Here is a 23,835-nt window from a genome sequence, read left to right as displayed (position 1 = left end):
TATTGGGGTCTGCATTTGATCTTTGATACTGATCAGGGCTAATGAGCTCAAAATCGACTGGCATGGAAAACTGTTCTCATTTATAGTGTGCGAGCCACTGTTTTAAGGAGCATGCATTCACATACCATGAGTAATTAATGAAATTTTGTAACTTCGCTGTAGGAACTGAACTACTGTGCACACTAACAAAATGCTTCAGCTGATATTTGTTCTTGTTTATCCTCAGTTCCTGGTTCTAATAGGCGCAGCTGGGAGATGTAGTCATCTTTCATCTTCAGAGATGATTTAATAACTTGCTTGAAGAAGATTTTCTTTTGTTTATTCGAATGAGGTCCAATTGGGTAATCCGGAAACGGAGAATCATGTCGTCAATTTTTCTTTTGTGTTCACTGGATAAATGTTAGCTTGCCTCCTTTCCGCTCTGAGCTAATACTGATAAATGCCGACAGGAAACTGATTCTTGAAAATGCCAGAAAATAGTATAGTGAAGGCTCATTAGTAAACTCTTCATTGTATCCGTGAGTGAATTTCAACGACCTGAAAACACACTTGAGTAATGGCGGTGCTCTAATTTGAGTCCAGCTCTTGTATTGGCTCTTGAGGTGGAGAGCAGTTATTTAGGACTACGTGGCCTTGATCCTTCAACAAAATCCATTCATTTGCTACAGGCAGGTGCCTGGCTGGTAGATATTTAGGGACACAAGGATGGTGTGTGCTGTAGGAAGATAAAATACCTTTTCTGTCTTGCTGCATTTGCAAGTTTGAAGCCCTAGTTGTATTGGATGGCTTTGTGAATGCTGTCTGAATGTAAAGCCTTCAGCATGGAGATTTACAGTTCCTTGTGGGAAAATGATAAATATCTTGTGGCAGGGAGATGGAGATGAGATTTTTCCACAGGTCGCTTAGCTGCTCTGGTTAATATACCTTAGCTGTTCTGAAAGCTCAGCATTTAAACTGGTAGGTGCTTTCTTCTGAGGTGAAGCCTTGAATTTAAAAGGAGTGATGGGAGAAGGAATGTTTAGATGTATAGTGGTGGGGCCAAGAAGAGAGGAGCGGTTCAGGGAGACCTCACCATAGCCCAAGGGAAGCCCGTGGGCAGTTGGACACCTGATCTGTGTGGAATTAGAGAGTTACTAATATAACTTGTTTGAAGTTGTGGAGGAATTGGTTGGATGGTCACATCCAGAGAATAGAAGTCAATGGCTCAATGTCCAGATGTAGACCGGTGACAAGCGGTGTCCCTCAGGGGTCTGTACTGGGACCAGTACTTTTCAATATCTTCATCAATGACATAGTGGGATCAAGTGCACCCTCAGCAAGTTTGTGGATGACATCAAGCTGAATGATGTGATTGATGCGCCTGAGGGATGGGATGCCATCCAGAGGGACCAGGACAGGCTTGAGAAGTAGACCCGTGTGAACCTCGTGAAGTTAAAAAAGGCCAAGTGCAGGGTCCTGTACCTGGGTTGTGGTAACCCCCAGTATCCATACAGGATGGGGGATGAAGGGATGGAGAGGAACCCTGAGGAGGAGGACTTAGGGGTGTTGGTGGATGAGCAGCTCCCCAGGAGCCAGCAATGTGCACTGGCAGCCCAGAAAGCCCCCAACATCCTGGTCTGCATCCCCAGCAGCGTGGCCAGCAGGGCGAGGGGGGGATTGTGCCCCTCTGCTGCGCTTTTCTCTGGGGAGACCCCCCCCGCAGTGCTGCCTCCAGCTCGGGGGCCTCAGCACAGGAGAGACATGGAGCTGGTGGAGCGGGGCCAGAGGAGGCCCCGGAGCTGCTGGGAGGGCTGGAGCCCCTCTGCTGGGAGGACAGGCTGGGAGAGTTGGGGGGGTTCAGCCTGGAGAAGAGAAGGCTCCAGGGAGACCTCAGAGCCCCTTCCAGTGCCTAAAGGAGCTCCAGGAAAGCTGGGGAGGGCCTCTTGATCAGGGAGTGGAACCATAGGATAAGGGTAATGGTTTTCAACTGAGAGAGGGGTGATTGAGATGAGATACCAGGAAGAAATGTTTTACTCTGAGGGTGGTAGGGCGCTGGCCCAGGTTTCCCAGAGAGGTGGGAGATGCCCCATCCCTGGAAACATTCCAGGCCAAGTTGTACGGGGCTCTTGAGCAACCTGATCTAGCTTAAGATGTCCCTGCCTGAGGCAATGGGGTTGGACTGGATGACCTTTAAAGGAACCCTCCCACCCAAACTGTTCTATCATTCTAAGTTACTGCTTTCTCTAGTGGTTTTGATGTACTTCTAACAAAATTGAGTAACCCTAGTTTGCTCCTGCATCATATCCTTGGAATTGTAAGCAAGTCTGCCCAGGGTGTATTAAACTAACCAAGCAATCTAAAATAGCTGTTGTGTAGAGATCCTGGTGCTGGCAGGGCAGGACTGATGTAGGATGGTGACCTGTGATGGGGAGAAGACTAAAGCCAACAGAGCATGGACTCACAGTTGCGTTGCATACAAATAAATAGAAAATGAGATTGGTGGCTAGCGTTACGATAACAGACTGGGATGCAGGTGGCTGAGGTCTCTCCCTGTCACTTGCCCCTATCCTCACATGTCACATCACCCCTCCAGACTTCTGGTTTTCCTCCTTTCACTTTTCCAGTTTGCAGCTGCAGTTGTTCCAGTAGCATGGCTGGATGACTGGAACTGGAGAAAGATGCCCACATTTGATTTTTTTTTTTTTTTTTTTTTTTTTTTTTTTTGGTGTGTATGTGCACGTGTGGTCAGATCCATGTGCTGTTGCTCTCCATCTGCTCGTTCTGACCGATGTGCTGCCAGGTCTTGGGAGGGCTCAGTCTCTCTTTGGTTTCTTCTGACCAGAAATTCCAACCTCAAGCTGAGATGCCCTTCGGTAAGAAATCACTTTAAAACATTACATCTCCTATAAAAGGCTTCAATTTTTCACAACTGGAGTTTTCCTGACAAAGGAGGGAGTGGGAAGATACCATCAAAAAGCTTCTTCCTGCTCTAGTTTGATTTTTTTATTTACTCAGTCATTTTTAATGAATTAATGGGAGATTTACTGTGTTCAGGAGACAGAGAATGGGTAAGGTCTATAATGAAGACTAAAAGCCATGAGTTTCCAGTGTGCTTTGACTTGAACAAGAGCCTTCTTCATGTCGGATGACTGGCAATCCCAGAAACCAGTCTGTCCCTCAGATTACTCCTTCGTTTCTAGCTGGGGAACGCAAGCTATGTTGGGAGAGGCTCTCCAGCAGGCACATCTGCCACCTTGCAAGGCATGCTGGGGTCCTGGCTCGAATGGTGGTATTTGCAGAGATGCTGGAGGGAGCAGACTGAAAGTTGAGACTGTTCAGCAGCCCTTGTACGCAAAGTTGTCATGAAAATCCTCTCTGGTCATGGGGACTGGAGGTGGAACATGTTTCTATTAATGTTGGCGGAAGAAGACCTGTGGGTTGGATGGCGGTGAGATATTCACGCTATCAGGTTGTAGGTGTTGAAAGTGAGAAGATGGTTTCAGAGGCTCTTTGTATAGCTGACAAAGAGACCCAGCTTCCTCCAGAGCAAATTTAGATCATTCAATCGAAACCTTTGTTTGGAGCAAGCCTCTGGTTGACTGTACACAGAGACCACTACAGCCTTATATTTCGTAGGTAATAATTCTTGCCCAGGGTAGCTATAGTTCTATACGCTTGCTATTTTTTTTTTTCAGTGTGGAGTGAGTTCCTTCCACATTTTTTCAGTAGCTGGTAACGTTAGGAACAGATTTAATGTCTCTAATGACAAACCTCTTGACCGGAACACAGATCCCATGAGTAGGTGAAATGGAAAAATAATTTTAACTTACTTGTAAGGTTGGATTACTCTGCACGATGTTTATTATAACTCAGTGTTAATTTGGAGAAGTGAGTCAGAGGTTTTTTTATGGCTCTGGTTCGCACTGACTTTTTCCAAACATGGGACTATAGACCACTCAGTTTTTGGATTTGGAAGGTTGAAAAAAATATGTATTTAAAAGAAGGAGTGGGATCCCTGAAGAGTTTTGGCAGAATAAACCTCAGTTCTGCTTGAAGTAGCAATGAGACAAGGAAGGAGTCCGCTCTGCCAATAACATTTAATGACGAGTGATTTCCTGGTGCAGCGTGAAGTATAAATTAGCACCCAAGAGGAATGCAGAATTGAAAGGGAACTCCGTTTATACACTTCCCTGAAATAATGAATCTAGCAATAGAAGATTTTTGGTTCCAAGCCAGAGTGCAGGGAAGCGAGTTGGAGTTTTTCTATTGATTTTAGCGGGCTCGTCTCTGATCCTTTTGCTGCCCTTCAGCCTCCCCGCCATCACACTGTCTTTCCGGTCGGTAGTAAATGCTACCTGTTTTTCCTGTCTTTGCTCTTCAAATGAAGGTTGGGTCTTTACAGTGGTCTGCGGTGAAGGGCTTTATTATTATTATTATTATTATTATTATTATTATTTTTTTTTTCTTGCTCTGTGGTTTAGGGTTTTTGGCTTCTCTTTGCAAATGTTAGTGATGATCTTTCTTGATTTGAGGCCCTCCAGGCTAAGGGAGGTTTAAATCTGAAGGGAATCAATAGCTGTTTTGTTGTGTTTTTTTTTTTTCTTCTTTCTTTTTATTTTTCGTTTGCATTGTGCATCCCTCTTTCAAAGAACTGTCTTCTGTTTTATTGAATATTGTTAAAAGACCAAGGCACCTGTAGAGCCATCTCAATTGAGGTGTGAATGCTGGTTTATTCTTGCTGCCTCTTAAGCCCCCTTACGCTCTCTGTGAAGGGTTTTCATGGGGTGTTGTGAAAAAAAAATATTATAGTACCCCACTTGCTGCACTCTTCTGAGTTAAACTTCTTCCACACAACAGTACGTTGTTTCCTCTGACTGGTCTCAGTGGTGGCTTAGTGTAAAGTTGTTAATGTTTTCTGGCTTTTTAGTCCTTTAAAGAAAATATCTTTTAATCAGGAAAATAAATCCGCTTTGTTGTGCATCTCCTGACTTCCAAGCAACCACAGCCTCACCCCTAGATGTGAGGCCCTTTAGGAGAAATCTTGCTTACTGTGGTTTCAGCTGCTCTGGGAGAGCTTTGAGGACGACCTACTGCCACAGAAGGTTTCATGGTGAGTGTTGGTGCATTCTTCACAGTTGGATGTGAATCAAAAGGGGAACAAAAAAAAAAAAAAAGTAAAAAAGTGCCTGTTTCCATCTGTGAGCTGCCATGATTAGCTACCCTGGTATAAATGGGGGCAAGCTCCCAGCAGCATTACAGCAGTGGCATTTGACTTCCTTCACCGGAAAGCTTCCAGGGATGCACAAGTTGGAAGGGACCCAACTTCGCCTACGCTGATTGCTGGACCGTTGTTTGCTATGAGCTAATCCGTGCAGGAATGGAGCCCTTAATCCATCCAGCACTGGCGTTTCCTCTTACCCATTCACAGTTCAAAACAGGCTTCTCGCTTTCCAGTTCATTTGGAAACTCTACATTGGTTCTGGATGCCGGAGAGGATGCTGGAGGTGGTGGGTTTGCTTTAGAACGGGGCTCCTGCAGTTTTATCCCAAGGCCAGGAGATGTAGGCACATCTCAAGGGTGTAAGTCTTGCTGCTCCTTTGGGATGAGCTGACAGAAGTTTCCAGAAACCACCACAGGTGGAGGAGGACGTTTCAGGACTAGTGACAACTGGGGTGACTCAGCAACTTCAGTGAAGCGAAATGTTTATGCTCTGTTTCACCCATAGGCTGCCAGCAAGTCAGCTGGCTCTAACCTTGGCTTTCCTTGGCTTTAATGGAGCAGACCTTTACTCAATGGCTTGAGTTGGAAGGGACCTTAAAGATCACCTAGTTCTTGACTGTGAGGGTGGTGAGCCCCTGGCGCAGGTTGCCCTGAGAAGCTGTGGCTGCCCGATCCCTGGAGGTGTTCAAGGCCAGGTTGGACGGGGCTTGGAGCAACCTGGTGTGGTGGGAGGTGTCCCTGCCCATGGCAGGGGGGTTGGAACTAGAAGATCTTTAAGGCCCCTTCCAGCCTAAACCATTCTGTGATTCTATGAATTATCAAATGAGCATGGTTCTGGCCTCTCTAGAACAGCACAGCGTTGAGTTGTGTCCACCCCACAATAGTTGTGGCAGACAACTGCACACTAGCTCTGTGTGTGGCTAGTTTTGGCAGAGGATCACTTTCTACTGGCAGCCAGGGAACCTCCTCTAAAGAAACTTTTTAAAAAGTATGGTTTTATTGGTTGACGAATTTCTGTGGTTTACAAATGGTATCACGAGATGTCTTCCATCATGTGTGCGATCAGCTAGAATGTAGAAATCGGTGAGAAATCTCATAGCTTCTAATATTGCAGGCTTAACTAAATTGAAATAGTCCCTGTAGGAGGGGTATGTGGGAGTGTGTAAGTAGATGAACTTCATAATATCTCCTACAAATCTGAGAGGAAAGAAAATAACCTTTCCGAGCCTCTCTGCTGTCCTGTGCCACCGGTGCCAGGTGGTAAATAATCCTGCGACCTTCGTCTCTCTTGGGGAGTTGCAGAAAAAGAAGCTGGTGCAGACTTCAGTTAACCAAAACTAATCCCACAAATTGGAAAAATCTCTTCTGTGCTTTCTGATATGAAGTTCAGCACTGTTTTTAACAAGTTAGGTTAAAACTTGCCTCACGAGAGCTGGTAAATTGCATGAGGCAACTTTGCAGTTGAATCACAAACTGCTTCTTTCTGTGGCAATTTAAATTAATTTTATTTTTTTGTTTTATTCTTATTTTGCCATCATCCCTTACTTTGGAGGTGGTTATGCTCCCACCTGATACAGGGTGGGGATTGGAGATGTGGATGAAACACTGGGGTTTTTTGTTTGTTTCGGGTTTTTTTAGGGATTCTGCAATTAAAAAAAAAATATTAAAAATCACTGACAAACTGCAACTTGTTAACATGTTTCAGTCTTCATTTGTTTCCTTTTGGGACTGTTCTGACTTTGTAGATACTCTTGGAGTAGGAAATCTTATTTCCATTGCTAGAAGTGCCCTGACAACAGGTCTGAGATCACAAGCACAGCGGTATGTGTCAGCTGCCTGTTTTTGAACGTGCTTCTGCAGTGCAAAATCTTCAACCTGTGCCTGACTCTTTTAAATATTCTCACTTCCAAATCGCTTCTCTGATTTTTTAGTTGATGCTCCCTCCATCTTTCTTTGGGCTGTGGCCATCTCAGTGAGTGTGCTCTGCCAAGACATCGTCCATGGCTGTTGGCTCCTTTGGGGGTTAACTGAGTGCATGGTACATGTCCTCTCAGGCCATTTAGCTGGATGAAAAAGGTGACTCTTCATTTATTGTTTTCCTTTATAATTAAATGTTGGTATGAGTCTTATGAGGAATGACTGAGGGAACTGGGGTTGTTCAGCCTGGGGAAAAGGAGGGGAGACCTTATCACGCTCTACAGCTACTTGAAAGGAGGGTGTAGAGAGGTGGGGGTTGACCTCTTCTCACTCATAACAAGCAATAGGACAAGAGGAAATGGCCTCAAGTTGTGCCAGGGGAGGTTTAGATTGGATATTAGGAAAAAGTCCTTCACAGAAAGGGTTATCCAACATTGGAACAGGCTGCCCAGGGAAGTGGTGGAGTTGCCATCCCTGGAGGCATTTAAAAGATGGGTAGACGTGGTGCTGAGTGACATGGGTTAGCGGTGGTTTTGGTAGCGTTTTATTGATGGTTGGACTCGATGATTTTAAAGGTCCCTCCCAATCTAGATGATTCTATGATTCTATTATGAGGTTAATACTGTTTTGTACCATTGTGCAAGATATCATGGCTACATCTGCATTGGGAAGGAGCATGGCCCAAGAGAAAAGGTTTGTGGAAGGAAGTAGTTGAGGCTGAGATCTTGACATCCATGGTAGAAGCATTTTGGAGGCGGTGGTGTAGTCACTTAGGAGTAGCTCTAATCTGGTCCTGTGGACTGAGTGCCTGTTGGCAGTTGAGGTGCATTGGGTTCACTCCTGGAGCACACCTCCTGGTTTAGCTTCACCCAAAGCCCTTTAGTGATATGAAGTAGAACACAGAAAGCGGGAAAAAAAAGTGAGCTACTTCCAAAATGCATCCTGACAAGAATGAAGGCGCTAATACAGATGTGCTTGGTGGAGTTCATTTGCAGGACAATAGTGCTGTGTAAGCTGCACATGGTTAAGCTCAGTGCGAGTAACTGGTGACTAGCGAGCATGTCCATCTTATTCCCATGGGGAGAGGGAGAAACAAAAAGGGAAGGGTGGCAAAGGGAAGGTTTTCTAGAACAACTGCCAAAAATGTCAATGCTGACATTCTTGTAAAATCTCATGGGGCTGAAAATGTGGACATTTTCTCAAGCACCTTCAGACTTTCTAGTGGTTCTGCCTGAGCTTCTGTAGGTGAAGCGGCACCGTTTCCTCCACCTACTTGTGGCTGTGATTGAGTGATTGGGATGACGTGATTTTAAGTCTTTATTTTTGGCAGTAGAGGCTTGAAGCTGTTGCACGTTGCAGATTTTGCCTTGCTTTAACACATGTGGGGAGTTTGCAAAGTAGGGACCTCTAAAGCTGATGGGGGACGGCTGGAGAGAGGTTGTACAGGACATGGGATAAATACGATATATTGTGCACATAAGTTTGATCCACAAAGTTTCAGATTCTGGTTCAGTTTGTGCTGAATAGCATCAGTGGTGCGGGAAAGATGTTCCCTGTTCTGAAAGCCCACTCAGAATTGTGCTTGAACTCACTGAAGCATGTCAGGCCTTGAAGAGTTTGACTGGGTTTTCACAAAATCAGCCAGGCAAATATATCTGGCAAGCGCACCATCAAGGACAGACCAAAAATAGCTTTTGGAGAGCTTGACACAAGCTATGCTACTTGCATGGAAATGAGGGGAAAAAACAGATATATGAAGGAAAATAAAAAAGCCCAAACATGTTCTGAAATGTTTTCCTTGGCTTGTTTATCAAATCACTGTCATCCAGTGAATGAGTACTGACCAAGCTTATCCCATAATGACCTTTGAAGAGCTAGAGGATTTTTTTTTTTTTTTTTTGTAGCTATGTTGGTCCTCAGCACTTGACAGGTTTTTGGAAGGTGAGTGAGGTTTAAAGCCTCTCCAGTTAACCGACTGAGCAGCGTGGCTGATAAGTGCAAGGAGGTGTTAGACCCAAATGGAGAGGAAAAAGCCAGCAAACAGTAGGGAAACTGAGGTTGGAAAGCTTGGAGATCTGCAGGCTGGAAGGCTTCCAGGAGAAAATAGTCATAGTCTGTCAAAAGGGTTAGCAATTGCTTTCTCCTGGGGAGTTTTGGTGGGATGGAGTGAAGGTGTGAGTGGGTTTTGGTTTGAGTGTTTATATAATCCAGATGTTGCATGGGTGGATTTTCATCTGAAGCTTCTTGGTTGGAAAGGGTTGGCTTGGCTGTGCAGTGGTGGTCGGTGTGGAGGAGGCTCATCATGGAGAGATGTTGCAGCCTTGCTGCGGCGTTTGGGACTAGGGAAGGCTGGTGTTGACTATGGAGCTGATGTAGATGCTATGGCTGGCAGCCTGCTACAAAAGGTGGGGTGTTTTAGGGGGAAAACTGCCGTTTCAGCCTCAGCGCTTTCCCTCCAGGAGCTCACCTGTGCATGTAGGCACAGATCTGTGCGTGAGGTGGGGAGATAGTCTCTAAGCTCATGGCAGAGCAGTTTGACCATGCAGCTTTGAATGTACTCAGTAGGTGCACTGTAGAAGTACCTTTGTACCACCTTCTCCATCTTTTTGCCCCACTTACCTGGAACACTAAGCCCCGCGTGGGAATTAGGCACCTGGTGCTCCTGAGGTTTGATCAAAGTTGGATAATAAACTTGAGCTGAGTTGAAGAAAAGTTTTAACTGTGATGCCTGGCCAAGAATGGTGAATTTCTGGCAGAAAACGTCATTTATTTTTTTTTGGTGCAGAAAAAAACCTAATTAAATAATTCCAGCCCTTTTTATTGCTTTCTTTTTCTTTTGGCACTTCTTATGAGATGGAGCGCACAGGGAAGAGCCGAATCACAAGATTGGTATCCAGGGTGATTCATGATGAAACATAGTCAATACGCAGTTAAGTAAATAGCTTCAGCCCTGAAGATGGAAAGGGAAGGCAAGGACTAGTAGTGTTTCTTATGTCACTAAAGCACTGTTTATATTCGTTACATCGTTTTGCATATTTGAAAAGCCCTGTGACAGTTCACTAGAGAAAAGGGCATTTTCAAAAGAGATTAATGTTGTGCTCAGGGTCTAGAAGGAAACTGTAGTAGTAGAGTTGCTCATACACTTTTTCAATATTCATCCCTTCTTCTTCGTTCTGGGAAGAGAGGACTCATTTTAATATTTTCCGGAATGAATTTATTTTGGTGTTTTGTTCTGAACAAACTGGATGCTAGTTGAAATGGAAACATATGTGGACTATTTAGTGTCTGCAGAGTAAAATCAACAAGGAGCACATGGAAGTGGTGTTGGTTAGGGACGGTTTTCTTGCGACACTGTTCTCTTCATGGATGTCCTTGTGGGTTAGGATTTTACCCATGCTATTGGAGCGGGACACTGAACAGATATTTTAGGGATTTTTTTTTTTATTATTTATTTATTTTTTTGGCGGGGAGGGGTGGAGCATTAATTGAAACATTCAGGAAAACTGAACATTGGTGCAAATATCTTTCATCCGATGCTGGTGTGGTCTCTTGTCCCGCTGGGTTATTTGCAAAACACTTACATATGTGGTGGTAGTGGGAATAAATGTTGCGGATGGGTGGTTTGGCTCTGCAGGATCTGAATACCCCGAGGGAAGGAGTTCATACGTCTGTGTAGTCGTAGCATCCCTAAACTGCTGTGTAGCTTTTGCCATGTGGTAGCTACTCAGTCATTTAGGCTGAACCCATGAGAGATTAAGATGTCGAGTTGCATCTTTCACATGCGAATGGAAAAGTTAATTAAACAATTGCCTCAAAAATAAAACCCCACAAACCAAAAAAACCCAACCCCAAAACCTTAACTATCCAGAAATGCTCCCTCCTTCCACATGGCCTGAGAGCTGGAGAAATGCTGTCCCAGCCCTCCATAAGATGGGTCTACCTCAGTGACGACTCTGCCCAGAGCTGGGGACCGTGGTTGTGTCTTCTGCCTCCTCCAGGGGAGAAAGGTCTGAAATCTGCCCTTGGAAATTGTAGAATGGTTTGGGTTGGAAGGGACCTTAAAGATCATCGAGTTCTAAGCACCCGGCCATGGGCAGGGACCCCAAATTCCTCTATCCAATCTCAACGGCTCTAGATGAGATGTGGGACAGTATGGGGTACTGACCCTGAAATGGGATAGTATTAACCTTGACTTCTCTTTCCATCCACAGTGGGAGCGCCTCTGGTTTGTCATCCTCACCTCGTCCTTCTTCCTGACCCTGGTCTGGTTTTACTTTTGGTGGGAAGTTCACAATGACTACAATGAAATCAACTGGTGAGTAGTTTCCCTGTTGTGGAGGTGCAAACTTGGCTCAAATTTGGCTGCCATCATACGCCTCTAAGAGCAGTTTGACACTGGATTGGATTTATTGAGGTCCTTCAGGTGGACTTGTTAATGACAGTAAAGGGAAAATGAGGTGGGAAGTGAGACTGAAGCAGAGCTTCTTGTGACTGTCTTCACTGATAGATGTAATGTGTCTTCACATCTCCATTGCATGGCTGTAATGGAGCTTGGTGTAGGGTGCGTTCCCTGGTGAACAGCATGCAGAACCGAAGATGGTGCTGAAATCATGTAGAAGCTTTTTGGTTGTTGTGTGTGTGTTTTTTTTCTATGGTTGGCTGGGTTTGGAAGTGGCTGAGCAGTTTGGCCGCAACTTCCCACAAAATATAAATGACAAAAATTCAGCCTGAAGCAGACATGGGTGTGGAAAATGTTGCAAAGTTGGAAGGAGCTGAAAACAAAGCTTTCCAGTGGGATGTGCTGGGTAGTTTAGGGTGTTGCCAGCTCCCCCCAGTGCTGGCAATTATTCTCCCTTTTACTATCTCAGCAGCATCTTAAAACGTTTTGACGGTACCTTGGCGCCTCTTCTAACCAAACTGCTTTGACTTCATCTTGTTGTCAAAGATAACATGTAAGCTGCATTTTAAAACCCCGTGGGTAGTTGATCCCTTAAATAAATCACCTGCTTTAAATGCTGAAGCTGTGTGAGGGAGAGAGTTTACTAATGTGAGCTGTCTCCTCCCAGGAGTGTGGTTTTTCTCTTTGTTCAGACCCACACTCTGAGAACTGAAATCCATCACCATTGCTCTTGATTATTTATAATACTGGCATGAAAAAACACCCTTTTTTAAAGGGTATTTTGGAACACATCTTTCTTTTAGTTCATACCTTCAGTAAAGGACATGAATGCTCCTAGTCCACTTCAGTGAAAAACCAAATCTGTTTTACCTTAAAATTGAGAAAGGACTGAAAAAAAAAAAAATCATTGTGCCGAGATGAAGCAAAGCCCTGGGGATGCTGTGAATGGGCATTGCAGCCATAACACTACAAAGTTTTGGGTTCCCAAACATTCCTGCAGGAATGGGAGGAGATGCGCAGGTCTGCTCTGGATGCAAGAGGTATTTGGGCTTTAAAATCATAGAATGGTTTAGGTTGGAAGGGACCTTGAAGATCATCCAGTTCCAACCCCCCTTCCCTGGGCAGGGACACCTCCCGCCAGCCCAGGTTGCTCCAAGCCCCGTCCAACCTGGCCTTGAACACCTCCAGGGATGGGGCAGCCACAGCTTCTCTGGGCAACCTGTGCCAGGGGCTCACCACCCTCACAGTCAAGAATTTCTTCCTAATACCTATTCTAAATCTCCCCTCTTTCAATTTGAAGCCATTCCCCCTCATCCTATCACTACATGCCCTTGTAAAAAGTCTTCCCCAGCTCTCCTGTAGGTCCCTTTTAAAATGCCCACACATGTCACCTACAGACCAAAGCCCGTTCCCCTGCCGTGCAACCCAGTATGCACAGGGTGCTAGAAGCACTTCTGGATTGACGGCCCTGGCAAAGCAAGCCCTCTTGTGCACAAGAGTCACGGAGGAGGGTCTCTGGATGCCAGATAGCAGAGCTACATCTGTCCAAGCGTTGCCATTCAGCGCCGAAAATGGGTCACCACTTTGTATGTGCTGTAAACCCCAATTAGATCCCTGCTCCACGCACTGGCCCCGGAGGTTGAGAAGAACAGCAGGGTTTCTGAAAAACAGCCTGAAATGCTGTGGAAAGGCTGGGAGGGAGGATGATAACATGGGGCGAGGTTTTAATTACAGCCACGCCGCTTCCAGGCAGAGAGGAAACAATTCCCATTGGGTCTGTTCAGGCTGAGCCTGGCCCTCTTCCCTCCCAGCACAGATGCGTGGGCTCCGTTAAAACAGAACAGTTTTCAGCCAGATGGGGTGTAAAGGAGATGAAAACATCATTTTGGTCCCAACAGGGCTGTGAGCCTGTTGCTGGTGAGATACAGTGGAGTCCTGGCTCTTAGAAACCCCATCTTTGCTGTTCCTCAGTGGCTATCATTTGTGGGCAATATTTGTGGACAAGGTTTCTTTGATGCTTATTGGTGTTGCCCTCCTTTCTGCTCCACTGATTTATTTGCAAGCCATAACCTCTCTCAGACTAGAGGAAGGGCTCTTTGGGGCAAATGCCATCTCTGCGCAGGGCCTACCACACCGAGCTACTGGTAGGGGCTTCCTGGAGGAACTAAGACAAAGAATTGCTATCACATTGGTGTGACGAGCTGCTGAACTTGTTCCTGCCCTCTGATGCTCATCCTTGTGAGCTCTCCTTCCTCATGTCATGTGTCGGTACCTACCCTGAATGTCTTCAACCTGTCCCGCCACAGCAGCTGAAGAAAGACTGGTTTCATCTGTCCAACCAGCCCCTCAAAGGAGGACTATTGCCAGTAGTAGACCAGGTTGACCAAAGTCTTGAAACCCCAAGGATGAAGACTTTACACCTCTCTGGGACTTGTTCCAGCACTGCACCGCCTTCTGTGAGAAGATTTTCCAACCCAAACCTCTAAGGGCCATTTCCTCTTCTGGCAATGTCTGTCACTCTTCAAGAGTTTGATTTCATCATCTTCATAACCGTCTGTCAGACAGTGTGGGCAGCAATTAGATCATCTCATAGCCTCTTCTCTGTGAGGCTAAACAAGCCCAGCTTCCTCAAACTTTGCTAGTAAGCTGTGTTCTCCAGCTTCCTCACCATCTTGGTCTGGTAGTTCTGCCTTAGACCCCCTACACATCCTCCTTGAACTGGGAAGCTGAAACCAGCGCACTTTGGTGGTGGTGCCACCTCACCAGTGCTGAGCAGAAGGGAAAGCAACTTCTCTTGCTCCGCTGGCAGCACTTCTCCTACTGCCACCCACTAGTCTGACTTATTGACAGTGGAGATAACCTGTTGGCTCATTCAACTTCATGTCCTTCATAACTCCAGGTCCTTCTTGGCAAGGTTATTAGCATGCTAATGGAAAGACTCGCTATTCTTGTTGAAATTACAATGTGTTGCAATCCCTCTCTTCTGTGTTCTTTTGGCTAAAATGGTACTTGGAACCTGTATTCATTAGGATGTTCCTTGTTTCTTAACCCAGATGTGCAGAGCTCTGCTAAATGCTGCTGAGCATCTGCCAGAGATGACTTAAGAGGTACCAGAAACCTACAGATGAGCATAACAAACCATGCCGATGGCTCAGGCAGCACGTTTGGGCTCCAGCAGCGGGTGCATGTATCTATGTAAAACCAAACTGACCTAATTAAATTGTGGCAGCGGTAGGGTTTACCTACAGCAATGTGGTGATTTGGCATTTAAAAAACTCGCAAAGGCTTAAGGGACTATTCTGGGATTGAAATGGGCTTTAGAAAGACAAGGCAAAATTATAGCCCAGCATGTATTGCTGCAGGCTTTTTACCTTTTCCTACGAGGCTGAATATGCAATGAGGTTCTTGTCAGTGAAAGGGCTTTGTGCCTCTTAAATTTAAGTAAATATTTATTTTCTTTTTTTTTTTTTTTTAATGTATTGCTTTGGGCATTTCTTTGTGGTGTCTACACTTAATTGCATTATACTATAGATCCCCAGAGTGCAAGCGATGTACTGCAACAGAAAGCTCAATGTTGGTTAATGAAGGATGTGGGGGATACTGTAATTTGTGAACCTGGCTGTGCTCCCTCTGGAGCAGGACTATAAATGCAAGTCTGTGTAGCAAATTTTTTTCTTCCTTGGCTCTGGAGAAGGCTCATCTGGTTCATAACTACCATGGAAACAGCATTTTAAAACAGTCATTTGCACATCAAGTAAAGACCTGACACTATCAGAGGGCCACTTGAAGGGACATCAGAGCAAAAACTTCAATATACTGAAGCTGAGCGAAGGAAGTTTTTGGTGGTGGCACTAGTAAAGACTTCAGAGGAGCCCTCTCTTCTTTTTTCCATCTTTTTTATTAACAGCACGTCTGAATCCCTCCAGATCCCTTTTGTTATGGCTCTTTGAATCCCTAAGCAGAACTTGGACATGGGTCACATTTGAGCCCGAGGATTTGCTTTCCAGATCCAACACTGGGAGCTTTACTCCCAGAGAGAATAAATGGGGCAGTTGCCAGACCAGAGTTTGTGGTTGAGTGATGCTGGATTTGAGTGGTGGGGAGGAGGTTGAGTCTTTGACCTGCTTGTATGTAGTAGCCTTTATGTCTGTTATAACCAAAAAAAAAAGAAAACAACAACAAAACAAACCACAAAAACAAACAAAAAACCAAACCAAAACAACAAAACAAAACAAAAAACCCCCACAACCCTAGGTGCTGGCCTTGGCCAGGTCATTGAATGAGCTGATGAGTAGGGCTGAGGAAGACTAGTGGGACCATTTGACCTGAGCCCCACGTTGTCAGATGTTGAAGCCCAATATCTACCGTGTTATGGGATCTTCTAACACAGCGAGGTCAGTCTCAACTCAGCCTTCTGGAGTCTCTGCTCAGGTGTGTTCTGAACCTGGTTGCTTCTCTTCAGCAGGAGTCAGTCCAGAGATTGGCAACTTAGGATGGGCTTCACACAGTCCTTGTGTTCAGAGGTGCACAGGAGATCGCAGCAGCCAGGCGCTGCTCCAGGACTTGTGTTTCTGCTGGGCACGTGTGAGCTGTCTTGCTGCATCACCCACCCCGTAACCATCTTGTGCTTGCTGTACCAGAGGATTTGCATGGGGATGAAGTTAGTCCCAATCCAAGTCAACCTGGTGATGTTTTGGGTTTTTTTTTGTTTTTTTTTTTTTTGTTTTCCACTGGTGAGAGTATTGCTATTTAAATGCAAATTTGACACTTGAAACCCGCTGCTAGGCACAAGGGACAGTGTCTCTTACCGTGCTGCTGCTGCTGTGAATAATGGTCTGCTTCATCTGGTGCTTCTGTTCATAAAGCTTTCGTTGCCCGTTGGCTTTATGAAAGTGATGAAGAGAGGCAGGATGCTGAGCTGACTCTGCCCTCTGAAATACAGGGTTGGAAAACCAAACAACAGAGTGGGGAAGGATACCTGGATAAATAGAGGAGAGGAGGGAAGAAAATAAGCCTCAGAGGGAGGATGAAGCATACCCCTTTGCCTGTTGGTTGGAGAGGTGGTAGGGGAAGAGCATTGCAATCCCAAAAGCTAAGGCAGAGAACGAACGTGGGTTTCTCTGTTCCTAGAGCAGCCCTGTGACCACTAGGCTAAAGGAAGGACATTTGGCTTCTATGCTTTTGTGCTGGTAATCCTTGAAGACGTGGCAACTGTTCTGCATGTGTGCAGGTGTCACGGTCCACTCTTCGGTGGACACATGATGGTTCGTTTCAGCTGCGATCCCAAAGTGCAAAAAGAAATGGCATCAAGCCCAGGGAGTTATCTTTCAACACATAGTTACTTTATTGGTTCTGCCTGTAAAGTGTCATGCGATAGAAAGGGAGAATAATAGGAAAGATGAGGGAAAAAGGGGGGGAAAGAGGATTATAGCTACCATCGTGGGTCTACAGGTGTCCCTATGGTCCCGAATCCAGAAGGCGTTCTGCTGCTGCTGCTTCTACCATCGTGGTCTCTCCGTGGGGAAGATCTTCAAAATTCGGTTACTAAGGAACCATCTTTTATGCTAGGTAGCACACCTTGCTCCTCCTTGGACCCACCTCCACTCCACCTCTGTCCCATGGAAATGTGCCAATCTCCGCCTGTCTGGAGTAAGGCTTCCACGCATGCCTGGAGAGGAGTGTATGAGGCATGGCCAGCTTTGGAGGAGGGTAACTTCTTATCAGGAAGTGTGTTTTTATTTTATAATGACATTATAATGAGGAAAGTTCAACTGAGGTTTGAGATTTCTTCATTGGTGCTGGCACAGCCAGTGCGATCCATCTTTTTCAACGGCAGCTATGTGGTTTCTTTGCTTTGCTGCTTCAGTAAAATAGACTTGTACCAGGTAACAACACTGTTCATACCGTTGTACCATGGTAACAACGTTGCTCGTACCTCAGTCCTTTCTCCAAGGTTTCTACGTCTGATAACAGTCAGCTCAGCAAGCCACTGCAAACTCATGCAAAGACGTTAGTCCAGGTTTTGGGGCCTAGTCACTGATGACAATGTTGAGACAACACCGGTCTTCTGATTGACTCTTACAGCAGTGAAACTGGGGAGTTCACTGGTGAGCAATGGCCTAGAGAAACCAAAGAAGCTGGGCTGGAGGTAGATGCTTTGGAGATATACCTGTGGGATGTCATCTATAACTCAGTAGTGCTCTAACTGTGCTCTGATCATCTGGTGCATCAGGACATTGCTGCTGCCTCTTGTCAAGGTTGTATCACAAAGCCATTGAATGGACCATCTCTTACTTAGAGCTTTAAGGTAAATGGAAGGACCAGGACAAGAGAACCCACTGAGCCAAAAGAAACCACACAGGCATCCTTCAGGCTGGACGGATGAATCCTTCAGTCAGTTGAAGATGAGAAGGTCAGAAGGATGCAATTCTTCTAGCCAGCCCTGTTTTGGGAAGTTCTGAGCACAACTCCTGACAGTCTCCACTCAGGATTGGACCTTCTCTACGGTCCATTGGAATAAGAGACAGTCTCAGATAGGAACAGGAGCGCCAATTTCTTCCATCAGCTTGTCCTTCTCCAAAGAGTTTGTGCTTAAATATACAGCAAAGCTATGCACAGCAACATTGATTTTCTTCCCCTGTTCTTGATACTACCTCTATATTATATTTATTAGTCTACGAGCACATGGGACAGCACTGGATCTATTATTTAGGCAAACACCACCACGTGTGGGGATACTTTTCCCTTGTTTGTATGGAATATTTTTCTGAAAACTCAAGTTCAGGTCCTGTATGATTTTTTATTTTTTTTTTTTTCTGTGCCCAAAGTAATGTCGTTTCTGTGTTTGGCATAATTGTCTGATTCCTCTTTGCAGAGTTAATTTCCCATGAGGGATCAAAGCGCAAACACTGGATTTTGAGTGACTCGTTCTTTTTGCTGCCTCTCTCTTGTCTGTATGGTGGAAACGGACAGGTCCATTTTCTAAAGTTTTGCCAAATCCTGGTGAAGTTGCTATGGTGTTGGATCTCTTCTTAATGGTCCTTCACGCTTATCTTTCAGGTTTTTATATAACCGAATGGGATATTGGAGTGACTGGTCCATTCCAATACTTGTAACAACTGCTGCTGGCTTTACGTACATTACAGTGTTACTGGTGAGTAGAATAAAATGCCGTTTCCTAGAGGTTTGTGTGTTTGTTTTAAAAAGGGTATGAAACTTTCAGTCCACCTATGACTTGAGCAATTTTCCTTTCAGAAGTGATTTCTCTCTCCCTCTCTCTCTTAGCCTTAAGTTGCCTAAAATAAATGGAAAGCGAAAAACACGAGGTCTTTGACCTCAGATGATCAAGAGCGGAGACAGCGACCCATATACTGGTGGTGCAGCTGGCCTGAGGAGAAATACAGCTTTTATTTCCTTTAGTATGGTCCCAGCCCCACTTTTTGGTGTATTTATTTGCCAATCACAAGTACAAGTTGTTTCCCCTCATCCCAGGGTGCTGGGACCTTCAGGGTGGTGTCCACTGAGATCGCATGCAGTACCTGGCCCCATGGTAGTCAGTGCTTCCTGATGTCCTGGACCACATTCTCCAACTCCCTGCCTTTTGGAGGCTGGTCTTTCCCTCCATAGCTTTGGCTTTGGAGAGGATCTATCTGTACAGATGAGCTAAGTGTTGTCTGCTGGACCCAGCCCTGCTTTCTGCCTTGGCCTGTTGGGTTGTCTTTTGGGGTGGTGGTGTGTGCCTGCACATGCAAACATTTGATGGTTGTGGTGTGCTGTTGTCTGGCACTTGATTTCTTCTTTTCCAGATCCTCGCACTATGTCACATAGCTGTGGGACAGCAAATGAACCTGCACTGGCTTCACAAGGTAAATGGCTCTTCTCAGCTTGGAAAAGAGCAGGGTGTCAATGAAACAGAAGTCTAAGGAGAAGGTGGTGTAAGTGGTACTTGCCTTCATGGTGTTTTTGGGAAGAGCATGAACTTTAGACATCTGTGGTGCTTGTGTCTTCATCTCAGAGGACTGAGCAAATTGGACAGTGGGGTCAATCAAAGCCTGGGGACAATAACCATATTCCATGGTTGGTGAAATGCTTTGGGGTACCTGCTGACAGGGGGCCCGCTTTTGGAGACTGAGAAACACTGTCATTAAAGCAGCTTGACTTTGGTCTCGGCTCATGGTGGTACTCCATTCTGAACCTCCCCGGTGCTCCTTTCTGTGCTGAACCCAGCCCTGGAGGAAGGGCTGAGCAGACATGACACTTTTCAGGATGTGCTTGGATGAACCGACCGTAGAAAAGCCTTGGGAGAAGATGTAGGTGTTAAAGCTGGGGGGGTGAAATGTGCAGGTTGTGGTTTGCTGGAAACCAAGGAGGTCCTGATTTATATGCAAAGCAGTTTGAAAAATAAAGAATAGCTATGGAACATAGGAGGAAAGTGGAGATCTGGTGTTTGGAGCACAGAAGGGGAGAGGAATGGTATGTAGCAAGCTACGGGGAGAGACAGTGCCAACAAAAACGGCTTGACAGAATTCAATTATAATTGGCAATCTGCTAATAGGCAATTAAGGAACCAGTCTTGGATCTGCCAATATACAGCTCCTCCTCAAACTGGTTGTTTTGCACGTGACAAGGTCTTGCAGGATCAGAGCCTGAACAGATGTACCACCCCCTGCCCAGGACAGGGACAGCACAGACCTCCTGACCCTCTCTTTTTTTTTTTTTTTTTTTCTTTTTCTTTCCTGAAAACTATAGAAATTATGCTTCTTTGGGAGGAGGGGATGCAATGCAAAGTGGGGGTAGGGCCTGTCTGACTGCTGCTGGAAAATAAATTGTTGATTTCTGAGTCTAACATATGTTTCTCCATTGGGGGAAATGGTATTTTTCAGACGCACTCCAGGTGGCTGGTGGGTTTTGATGAGTAAGTCCAGAAGAGGAATGTGTTGTTGGAGATCAGTTAGTTCTTGCCTACAGAAACCCACCCTTCCTTCCCGTCTTCCAAAAAAGTCCACCTTTCATCACAACTCAGATGTGTTGCTCTGTCTCTCTTCCTTTCCCCACACCTCCTTCAGCTTTCTAAGGAGGTTTAGATAAGAGACTGGATGAAGTTAATATTCTCTGCAACTGTGCTGAGTTACCATCAAATATAGATTAAAGCGCGTGGGAAAGGCTGGTATGTGCAAATAGCACGATCCCTTCCAATTTTCTCCTGTAATCCTGCAAAAAGAGCTGAGGATCATAAGCTGAGTGGGAGATACGTGGGGGAGGGTAGGAAGCAATAAACTGGGGCTGATGGGAGGAGGAAATGATGAAATGGAGACACACTTGACACCTCTGTGCTGCACAGGGCAGGGACATCAAGAGGAATTAGGGTTGTACTGGAGAAATCTCGTTGACGGAGTCTTCTGTCACTGCTGAATTCAGAGTTCAGCTTTAGAGGCTATAAAATGGATGAAAAGTAGATCCAATGCTGATGTTACGCTCTGGTGGGTGGCTCAGAGGTCTGACCACAGGATGGGGGAGCAGAATGACCACTGCCAGCAAGGCCCCATGGCAAAGCACAGTTGTCCACAGGCATTGCTTTGCGCTTTATTAATTCAGAGTCCTTAATGAGGAAACATCTTGAAACAGTGTGGCTTGCCACGTGTTCATGAGTTGGAGGCTCAGGGTAAGCCACTGCTGTCCTATGGACGCCTCTTGTGCTGTTGGCAGGTCGGTCTGTGGGCATCTAGGAGAGGAACAGCAGGTGGGAACCATCGGCTAAACTAGAATGAGAAATTATATCATAGAATGATTTGGGTTGGAAGGGACCTTGAAGATCATAGAATGGCCTGAGTTGGAAGGGATCTTAGAGATCATCTTGTTCCACCCCCCCTGCCATGGGCAGGGACACCTCTCACTAGACCAGGTTGCCCAAGGCCACATCCAGCCTGGCCTTGAACACCTCCAGGGATGGGGCCTCAACAACTTCTCTGGGCAGCCTGTTCCAGTGCCTCACCACCCTCACAGTGAAAAATTTCTTCCTAATATTTAATTTAAATCTCCCCTCTTGCAGTTTAAAGCCATATGTCCTTATATACGAAAGTAATTTCTGTAAATGTTGGGAATGTGGGGGGTTTTATTTGCATGTCCCAGGTATTAAGTAAATCTGAAATTGGTCTAGAGGTGTCCTGTGCATCCAAGAGGATTAGTTCGCTGTTACGTATCAGTTGGCCTTTTCTGCCCAAGTCTCCCACACAGATTTCAGATCTAGACAGTACATGAGATCGAGATGCAGAGCAGCATCCTCCTTTTAATCCAGCAGGCATCCAGTACGGCAGAGACTGAGATACCAGATGGAGAGGCGGAGGATGGTGAACTATTTTCTGACAGACAGCCCAGATTTTAGGTCTTTACAGCTGGAGTTATTTCTGTGGCAGTTTTTGATGGTTTGCACTTTTTACCTTCAAAATAGAGGTGACATTTTCTTTTTGACTGCTCTGCTCAGACTTCCGAGTGCTTCCATGTGGAAGAAGAGGGAGGCTGGGGGAAGTGGCTGATGGACTGGGTCTTGTTCTGCCATCTCAGTTCAGCCACTGTCATCCAGAGCCTCTTCTCAAGCTGCAATATCTGTTCGAACTGCTCTGCCAACATGGCTTGGATGCCGACTGCACAATTGTTGCAGATCCAGATGAAGTCATATCCCTGCACAACGTTGTGCTGGACCATCTCAGAGATGATTGCTTAGTGATGGGGATGCACAGCCTTGCTTGCACACATATTCACCCTTTACTGAGAAATGCAATGTTTGTTGTTTTGGGTGTGTTCAAGCTTTATCCCTGAATAGAACAATTGGAGCGTCAAGTTGAGCAAAGTCCCCCAACCTTCCATAGCACTGGTGTGTCACGGGCTGTTGCAGCAGGGCCAGGAGAATCCAGCATCATCTCCCGAAGCTGTCTGGCAGAACCCAGTCTGTATTTAAGCGGTTTCTGATCCAGTTTGTTGGCAGGGCAAATCACTTGATCTTTCCATACCATTGGCCGCTGTGTGACGAAAGTGAGAGATCATCCATAAGATGTGCCCCAGATGGGACTATTTAGCCCAGTGTTATATCTTCAGTGGTGGAAAGGGGAGGTTATGCTGGGACAGCACAGAAGCCCAACCTCTTTCCTTGTGTGTCCTAAGGCTAGTTGTTTTAAGCCGTTTATTATATACAAAAGTTTTCTCTCTCCATCTCCCAATCTGTAGAACTTCTGTGATAATGATTGGATCCGGTATGTAAATACTCTCATATTTGTTGCAGATTGGCCTGATGACAACCTTGATAACTACCGTGGTGACCATGTCATCGATAGCGCAGCTTTGGGATGACGAATGGGAGATGGTATTTATTTCACTGCAAGTAAGTTGTCTGTAGACATGCTCGGCTGGGTGGTGGAAGGGGCCAGTGCAGCTACATGTCATGGACTTTGGGTCTTTCTACTGTATAAAACCCTGCCTTGATGTTTATCACTCTCAAAATTGAAATCTTGGCAATAAGAAAATTTGCAGGAAAAACTCCCGTGGAGTCCTCAAGTCCACAATATCATTTTGTCTCCATCTCCTGGGCTCCTTCCTTTAAACTCAAACCAGGGCTTGGCTGCAGAGTTAGAGGTGGAAAATACTGAGGCTGGGTGTGACTCCGAGTTGCTGTAGGGAGAGGCCAATTCCTCCGCTTGATTTGGCTAGCAATGCTCTGGACGTTGGTGTCCAGGCCTGGAGCATCATGCTCTTCCCAGCCCTATGGGAGGAGTACTCTGGTTTTGATTTTTACATTGCACATAAATTTATGCATATCCAAAAAAGAATGTAATTTCTGGGCTCTAGTCCTGTTTTAAGAAAGACTTGTGGAATGCTGCAGAGCTATATGTGTGTTAGAGGAAAATAGTTACAAACTGTTAGTTTCGTGATAGACCTCCTCTCTGTTCCTTTTTTTCCTCTTCCTCAAAAAGGGGTCCAAAAATATTTTGCCCATGAAAGGTTTGAGAGGTTTTACTGCTGATCATTGCTGTATATTTCAGAGTATGCAAATATACGCAAATAAAGGAGGGAAAAAGTAGCATTAACACAAGTGAGTAGCATTTCTCAGAAGTGCTTCCCTTTTCAGTTTTTTTTTTATTATTATTATTGTTTGTGGGTTTTTTTTTTTTTTTTTAAGATTTAGGCAAGCATTTGGAGAACAAAAGTGTGACTCGGGTTCTATCTCATACATGAGGAGGAACTTCTTTCCTGTGAGGGTGGCAGAGCACTGGCACAGCTGCCCAGAGAGGTGGGGGAGTCTCCCACTCTGGAACCATTCCAAACCCGCC

The 23,835-nt window shown here is 45.5% G+C and overlaps 1 protein-coding gene across 1 annotated transcript in view; it reads left to right on the top strand.

Moving 5' to 3' along the window:
* Window positions 1-23,835, top strand: part of GDPD5 (glycerophosphodiester phosphodiesterase domain containing 5) — a gene marked incomplete at its 5' end in the record, with an annotated part of 123,413 nt that overhangs the window by 58,965 nt on the left and 40,613 nt on the right. Inside the window, 4 exons of the mRNA XM_082493996.1 lie at window positions 11,328-11,431; window positions 18,575-18,668; window positions 19,321-19,380; window positions 22,791-22,889. Of these exons, the coding sequence (XP_082350122.1) occupies window positions 11,328-11,431; window positions 18,575-18,668; window positions 19,321-19,380; window positions 22,791-22,889 (357 nt within the window). The remainder of the gene's footprint in view (window positions 1-11,327; window positions 11,432-18,574; window positions 18,669-19,320; window positions 19,381-22,790; window positions 22,890-23,835) is intronic.

This window comes from Vanellus vanellus (genome assembly GCF_965231255.1).
Source record: "Vanellus vanellus genome assembly, chromosome: 1".
NCBI classification, from domain to species: Eukaryota; Metazoa; Chordata; class Aves; order Charadriiformes; family Charadriidae; genus Vanellus; species Vanellus vanellus.
This window is presented reverse-complemented; position numbering and strand designations above follow the sequence as displayed.